The following is an 8385-nucleotide window of genomic DNA, read 5'->3' as shown; positions in this document are numbered from 1 at the left end:
GTCACCCCCAACCCCCGCCCACCTCCCCTTCCACCACCCCTAGTTCATTTCCCAGAGTTAGGAGTCTCTAGTGTTCTGTCTCCCTTTCTGATATTTCCCACTCATTTTTTCTCCTTTCCCCTTGTAAAGGGGATTTATTTGCCAATAGCCTTTCAGTTTTTGAAAGTGAAACAGTATATGTCACAGTAACTTATAATTAATATTTTATCTATTCAACAAACACTTGCCAAATATCTAGTATTCAGAGTCTAGCAGTGGACACCAAGGAGGTAGACAAATAAGAACACTTTTATTTCAAACAGCTTTTATTCACACTAGGACTAGAGGAAAATCTAATTCAGTAGAAAACACAAGACAAAAGGAAATCTTTCATCCTCTTTGAAGGAAAATCACAACATTAACAACATTGACATTAATTTGGAACACACCATTGAATTATCCATTCAATATTTTCAAATACAAAAAAAGGAATCCTAAAGAAGGTAAACATTCCATGAGCATGTTCAACAATGGTATTGTTATTAGGTATTAATCCTTTATTAGATAATTATTTTTCACATCTGGGAAAACATCACTGGCAGCACAATTTTAAGAAAAGAAGTTTGGCAACAAGTATTTTTCTCAGCAGCTCTGGATGACAGATTTTGGTGAATGCTAGCCAAAAAAATTAAGGGCAAAACCACTGGTGCACAGAGGACAACAAACTGATCTTATTACAGAAACAGATATCAGACCACAATAGAAAAGACATTTTAATTTTACACAAAGCCAGAAACTCCAGATTATTGGCATACACATCAACAAGCCTGGTCTAAAGTTGTTTAATCATGAGAGTAATAAATATTCGTTTCCTGCCTGCCCTGCCCACCTTGTTTAAAAATATCAGGATATTTGCTTTCAAATGACACAAACTGACAAGGTATAATCTACAAAATGGTCATTCACTTGTAACAGAATGCTTCTTATGCCTAGCAACCACTGAAAGGGCAATTTCATATAACCCAGCTATTGTGGAGATAGACACTGACATTGCTTATCCAGAAAAATTTGAGAATCTTAAAATTAGAAAAAGCATATGTAGATTTTTATCTAAAAACATTTTTTTTCATCCCCAGGAAAGTGTGATTCCTCTTTAGATCTCAGAATTCTTAATTCCTAAGTTGTTATATTACTTCACTTCTACTCAAGTTTAAGTTAATAAAAGCAACAGCCTGAAGCTGCTGCAAGATATCAAGTGTCATAAAATGCCAACTCTAAGAAAGGGCACAACCATGAAGCTTAAAGGACATGACGACATTGTCCCACAAAACATTTGACCCTCCTTTATTTTATTTGATGTTGCAACATTTGCCTCTATTGTGCCTAAGGCCCAAACAGAAAAATAAAAGACTCCAATTTTCTTTGAATAGTCTGGAAATAATATCTTATTTCCAAATTATATTGATTTAAAATTACTCCTCTGGCATTTTTTCTTCAGGTTAGAGTTTATGCTTCTGAGTTTACTCAGAAAGGCATCATCCAAACGGCATGGAGAGTATATATAATCTTCTTACTGCTATAACTAGTACAACAGAAGTAGGCAGTACCAAGAATGGTGGGAAACCACATTTGAGACCAAAAGAAAAATTCTGTATTAATAAAATAAAGTGCCAAATCCAAGACTGTAGGCCAAAACACAATAACTGGGTCTATATTTTAAAATAAGAATAGTAAAAAAAAGTCAAGTAGCTCTTGAAAAGGAAGAGATAAAAAGGAAGATAAAGAGAATCTATACTAGAGTTTATGTAAATTGGCATGACTCAAAGTATACCTAGTAGTGTCTCAGAATATAAGTTGCTGAGGTTGTTTCTACTTAGGAAACATAGAGATTTAAGAAATTACTCTGATAGTTTAGATATGGCAGTTTGTTATTGGCAGTTAGACAAGGGAAAGAAGAGTGGAAAGGAAATTGTTGGTTACTAAGACTGGCCCTGTATGGTGAATTCATCACGTATTTGCTAAAAGTTCCAGTTTGAGAATTAAGATGGTTTGAGAAATTGTTACAATCCTATTACTCTATCATTGAGATCAAGTCCAAAAAGCCCCAGATCAACAGTCTAAGTTTCAATTGTCTGACCCAGCTATTTCCAACATATTATAACTGACTCAGCTGTTGCATAAGCCATTATATAAAACCAGCCATGTATATTATAAAAAACATAGACTGGAGCTGATTTGGAGAAATCAAGTTCTAGAGTCCTATATACCATGTTTATCTAAAAAATTTATACTCTGGACTATATGACAAGCATGCTGTGTTTCGTGAGGCATTTGATAGAGTAAAATCAAGGAGGCAAGGGCTATGGTTTTCAATGTAAATATGACTGAGAAAAGAAGCCACAGATAGGCACTTATGTATTTTAGTGATGGTACTGATTCAGGTGATATAATACACCTAATACTTCATTCAAAAGGCAGTAAATAGTATATAATACTGCTGGAGACCAAAATATAATTGTGTCCTCTGGGAACACAAGAGATATTTGATGAAGATCATGACCATGTTGATGATCAGTTTTAAAGACAACAATAAAATGCCTCCATTTCTTAGCTTAGATAATCTGGTTTTCATTTCTTTTGGAAGTGAAAATGCCCTCTTTACGGAAGAGTTAAACAGGTGTTTTTCCCTACTTCTTTTCTTTTTCCTATTTTTCAGCAAGTCATTTCATTCCTGAAGCAGGAAGAGAATGTTAAGATAGATACCCCTAGAAATGACAATGTCAAACTCTGACAAAATGATTATTTCCAGCTCAGAATGAATTGCTTTTAAGACAGAAACCTTTGGCTTGTTTTGTGGCTATTAGACATTTAATACTTTCACTGAGACAAGTTGAGTGTAAACTTTCAGAAGATAAATAGTAATAAATATTTAAATAAACCACCCTAAACATAGATGCTGGCATAAAAAATAAGTATAAAAGTCCTGATTGAAGAGAAATTTTCTCCCAGGAGACTTTCCACATGATAATTCTATTTTATTTCCATATGGAATCTGTGAAGAAATCCAGTAAATCCACAAAGCTTTATGAATGACCTTTGGAAATAAAATAGTACTAAGCTGTTAGGAGAGACCAGCTCTACAGTTTCTGAAATTGTGTGAGGAGACATCCTGCTTTCAAATCCACCACGTTTTCTTTTTCTTTTTTTTAAAAGGTTTTATTTCTAAGTAATCTTTACACCCAATGTGGGGTTGAGCTTACAACCCCAAGATCAAGAGTTACATGCTCTACCAACTGAGCCAGCCAGATGCCTCACCTATCCTCAGTGAGAGGTATGTGAAAGTTTGCAAAGGGTTATAGTAAAAACTGAAGGCAAGATTTCAATTCTTGTGATTGGTTATGGAAATGCGATTTGCAACAGTTTTGCACGAGTATCTCCATTTTCTCTAAAAGCAGATTTCTATCTCTGATATTGATGTAAATATGTTAAAAATGTTTTAAAATATTTCACTTGAAAACATTCTTTCCATTTACTAAGCAATAATTATATAGCCTCAATTATCACTTGAAGTCCATTTTACTTATTATCCTAATAAAATTGTCTGTTTTTCAACTTTATATTTAACCCTGGATTATAGTACATAATTGAGAAACTTAATTTTCTTTTTTGTACTTATTATCAAATCTTATCAAAGCCCTGGGATTATTTATTAATTGATTTCTCAAAAGTCATCATTTTTATTCATCATGCATAAGTTATGAGATTGTGAGAAAGCTTATGTATTTAGCCTTCAAAGTATGGATCAGAAAGACATGTTGCTGATAATGTTTAGAGGGGAGTTCTTCTAATAACCTCTTACTATTATGAGCAATAGAAATTAAGTGTGTAAGTGAAGAAAATGATTACCAAGTGAAACCACCCTTTCAAAAAGTGCTGGTCTATTTCAAAAGAAGTGTTGATATTCTCCAAAAGCCTCCATTCCGTCCCTGAAGGCTATCCTATAGCTTGTAATGGTATAATCAAAAAGTACTGGCATTCTGTTCTTAATACTACATTCAGCTGTGATTAATCCTCTCCATAGTTTATCTGCCTCTTGGTATCCTAAAGACCCTAACTGCAACCAATTGGGTACAGTATCACATGGAAGGATGTGTGATTAACTCATTAATGTGTCATGTTTTAAATCTAAATAACCATGGAGATGTCCTAGTGATTTGGCTTTATCAGTTTGATGGCTATGTATAATAAGTATGTGGCAAAATTATTACAGGAAGCTTCAGTAAATTACTATGATTGCACTAATCTGTTTCATTTTCTTATTCAACATCTAAAAAATATCTGGGAGGATGGAAAGTAGTAACAGAGATTTGTTATTATGAAGTTGATTTTTAAAAGTCACAATTACATTTCCAATTAAAATACAATATAACTTTCCTTGTCAAGGTGTGTGTGTGTTTTCTTTGGCTCCACTATTTGGTTTTCTGTAAGTAAATCTCCTCAAGCAATTATGGAAAATAGCAAGAGCTAGCAAACAAGATTGCATGAATTTCTTCGAAAATATTTTTTTTGCAAAAATTCATTACTATTGTGAATCTAGATTGACCTTACTCTTATGCAATAAAACTAATTTTTAACTAATACTGAATTACATTCCATTTAAGATTTCCTATTTCAAAGAGTGTCTCAAATTTCTAAGATGTTAAACCAAGTATTGAGCCATTTTTGTATATGTAATAAAAGTCTTTAAAATTAAAATGGTAATCCTAAAAAAACCAAATGCATGAAAAATATGGTCTGACTGTATAACAAAAGGGAGTTATATAATTCTACTTGAGTGAGATCTTTCATCTTTGATTTACAGGTTAGAGTCCTCTTTAACTAAAACCATATTGTTCTATATCTTTCATATCATGGCCTTCCCTAAAACCTTGTTTTAATTAAGGTTTCTTTCAGATTTCTGAATAAAAGCATGACAATCTTCACTTATGGCTTTAATATATCCTTTGAGTTAGGAAAATATATAAAAGAAACAACTCTTTCAAAAGCATCATCAGATATTAAATACTGTGAGGTATTCTACATCAATATCTTTAGGTGTTTGAGTTATACATTGAAATAAAATTTTGGGAGGTAGGGGCATAACCTACTAATATTTAGTAAATTGCTTTTAATCTCAGAAATAAATGTCCTTTATTTTTAGCCTTTGACATTAAGGCAACATGTGTGAAGGTTAAATTTATGTTTTTGTGTTTGTCTTTTCTCCACAGGAAGGCACAACTTTAAGGTTAACACAATTCAAGGTGACTTCAAATAGGCAATGCCTTCATTAACACATTTTCAAGATCTAGAAAATTCAGTAACATTGCTTCACCTCAATGATGTCACAGCTAAAAGAATACATCAGGCCAAGCAACCGTGTTAACCTGAAAAGTAAAACAAACCAACCAACCAACAAACAAAAAAAACCCAAACACGAAATACTCAAGGCTCCTGAGTAATTGGGGAGATTACGGGTAATCTTTAGCTTTTCTATAGGAAGGAAGGATGAAAGGTAAGAAGAAAGGATGTGATGGAGGAAAGATGAAAAGTGAGAACTAAGTTCTTAATGGATTTGGAAAAAATTAAGACCATCTTATGTTGAACATATGCTTGAAACTACTATCATCAGAGCAAGGGATGTATGAGGGGGGAGACCTCATCCTCAAATACAATTGTAAATCTCCATGTGTGGGGATGCACAGAGGGATATCAGGGAAATAGGGTTATTTTTCTCAAAAAATGTGACATAAAATATTGCACCATTACATACAGTATGTGAGGTTCCTTTGGCATTTGGACTTTGAGATTTAGCATGGTTTATTCCACTGAAAAAAGCCTCATCCCAGTTTCTCCATCTTGAACTCTTACTAGCAAGAGTTGAATCATGTGTTAAAACAAAGGCCAAAAAACAAACAAAACAAAACAACCCTTGCAATATGTTGGGAACTGCTATCCGTTCATAGCTGAAAGCAAATCCTGTAAACAATTTAAGACTGACAAAAATTACCCAATAAAAAACTGATCAGAATGTCAGGAATGAGTATTTCTTAGGTTTTGCCCAAAATTTCACTGGCTGTCGTAGCATCCATAATAATTAACAGTATCTAATGCTGTACTGGATGTTATTAGTTCATACTCTGGGCCTAGGAGTGGGTCACCCAGCATATTAAAAGTATGCTGGAAGGAGTTTCTTCCAATCGTGGTTTACTGTAACTTTAGAATCACAGCAGTTACGTTTAAGGAATCTTTAATGCCCTTTCAAGTCCATCCAAAGAACAAGTGAAGCTGCTGTTCAGAATTTTGTGCCCAGTGTTTATGTTACATCGAATCTGTGCCACCCAGGCAGCAGACAAGACATGTCTGAGGGTGCTGGGTGGGGGGATACACAATGATGTCACACACAGGAAATATGGGGGTGGGGGGGCTTGGCACTTCACAAGGCTGGCTCCTCTTCCATAGGCTCACCAGCAGTTCTGTAAAAATAAACAGGCAATCAGAATACGGCATAAGAGTACACAATGACATTGTAGATTTTCATGCATAATCAAAGCTGATTTTTCAGCTCTCTCTGATGTTTATTTGTGTTATTCAGTTATCCATAAATAGAGTTTCTTTCCTAGGAAGTATAAACAAATGTCAAGTGGAAAAACATTTTAGATCCAAGCAATCATTGGAAATGTTCCTGTTTATATTAAAACATGTCAAAATATTTTATAATTCTAGATTCTGAAATGTACATGTTTTGTGTCTAGGATGGTCCAATAATTTATTGAAAAAATTAACTATAATATTTTATTTTAGGAGCAATTACAATGATTTCCTATGGAACCAGTGTGCTAATGAGAGCAAAGGACCCAGCTTGCTTCTGGAGGAGACTCACCAGGGCTCTAGTTTTTGCTTCTGTTCTTTCATAACTGGATTGGCTGCCTGCCGGAGGCATTTCAAATCAAATTCTGAATTTGATTAGCAAATCGCTGCTACAGAACCAACGTTTTTACAAGAAATGCTCTATGGTAGTGTGTAAATAGCTTTTATTCGACATCATCTGTGGGGTGTTCTGCTCAGGCAAAACCAAAACTAATTGCTTGAAAATTTATACTTGATACTTAAACTTAATTTAGTAACACTCTGAGGGTGTTTTAAGGCAAACTTTTAAAATGATTTTTAATTTAGTCAAAGGGACAGATTGTAGCAGATATCCAAATACATGAAGTAGTTGGATTATTGAGAGAAGAAAACTAGGTTTTGAGAGGACAAGAGAATTGATTTTGAATCTGAGCTCTGTGATTTGCTAATGCTTCAATTTGCTAATGTTCTAACTACACTTCTGTGAAGCTGTGGCTTTAGGTTCAAAAACGTGGGGAAAAAATGTTCTTAGCAGAGTTAATGAAGGTTTAAAAAAAGGAAATAAAATTGGCTTGTAAGTAATAAACACTATGAGACATTACTTATTTAATATTTTGGATTTGTCCCTTTGTCATCTAGCCTATGCATAAAATTGTGTGAATGGCACACAGATACAGAGTCATGCCTGTGCTACCACAGGAAACTAAGGAAACACAATATTTAGATGATGGCTCTCTTTGGGTGGTGGAATAATAGATAGGTGGCTTTCATTTTCTTTTTCATACAGTTTATACTTGCTAGTATTCTATAATGAGTTACTTTCATATTAGAAAAAAATGCCATCTTTAAAACACAGCTGTTTATGAAGACAAATGGACTATTTAGCCATTTTTAATAGATTTATAATAAGAAAAAAGCCAATATTTCTAGGCATCTCTAAGTAGTTTCCATTTAACTTAGTGTTTTTATAATAAATTTAAAATCTTAAAATCAAGTTTTATCAATGATATGGTAATGAAAAAAATTTTAACTCATCCTCTAAAGAGTGAGTAATATCAGCTATTCATTATTTAACATTACCCAAAAGAGGGAGTTCCAAATGAGTCCATGTGGAATACAAAAAAAAAAAAAATCATTTCTTAGGAAGTTATAGCCTGCCCAAGAGTGTACTGGATAAGGAGACTGTGAGAAAGTGTTTAGATTTGCTATGTAAGATAAAAGCTATTTAAGTGAGTCATACTCAATTTAAATCTTTCCAAACAAAAATGATCTGCATTCTGAGAAGAAAATTCTTAAGGAAAACATTTAAGAGAATAATTTATATGTAAACATGCAAACTTATTTACATCTTAGAATATGTGGATAATACAGGTGTAGAATCCTCAAACTAGGTACCCTAATGGAGACTGAATTTTCCTAATTTTTTCCAGCCTTGAGACCTGACATACAATATTATATAAATTTAAAGTGCAATGTGATGATTTGATAGACATATATATTGCAAAATGTTTACCACAAAAA

The 8385-nt window shown here is 33.5% G+C and overlaps 1 protein-coding gene across 20 annotated transcripts in view; it reads right to left on the bottom strand.

The window, feature by feature from the left end:
* Positions 1 to 270: 270 nt before the first annotated feature.
* The window catches only part of HDAC9 (histone deacetylase 9), a 911202-nt gene continuing 903087 nt past the window's right edge, over positions 271 to 8385 (bottom strand). For all 20 annotated transcript variants that reach the window (XM_038557033.1, XM_038557034.1, XM_038557035.1 and 17 more), the window contains one exon: positions 271 to 6491. In XM_038557033.1, coding sequence (XP_038412961.1) covers positions 6452 to 6491 — 40 coding nt within the window. In that variant the 3' untranslated portion in view covers positions 271 to 6451. The remainder of the gene's footprint in view (positions 6492 to 8385) is intronic.

This window comes from Canis lupus, chromosome 14 (assembly GCF_011100685.1).
Source record: "Canis lupus familiaris isolate Mischka breed German Shepherd chromosome 14, alternate assembly UU_Cfam_GSD_1.0, whole genome shotgun sequence".
Classification (NCBI taxonomy): Eukaryota; Metazoa; Chordata; class Mammalia; order Carnivora; family Canidae; genus Canis; species Canis lupus.
The sequence above is the reverse complement of the archived record's forward strand: the minus strand, read 5'-3'. Positions and strand labels throughout refer to the sequence as shown.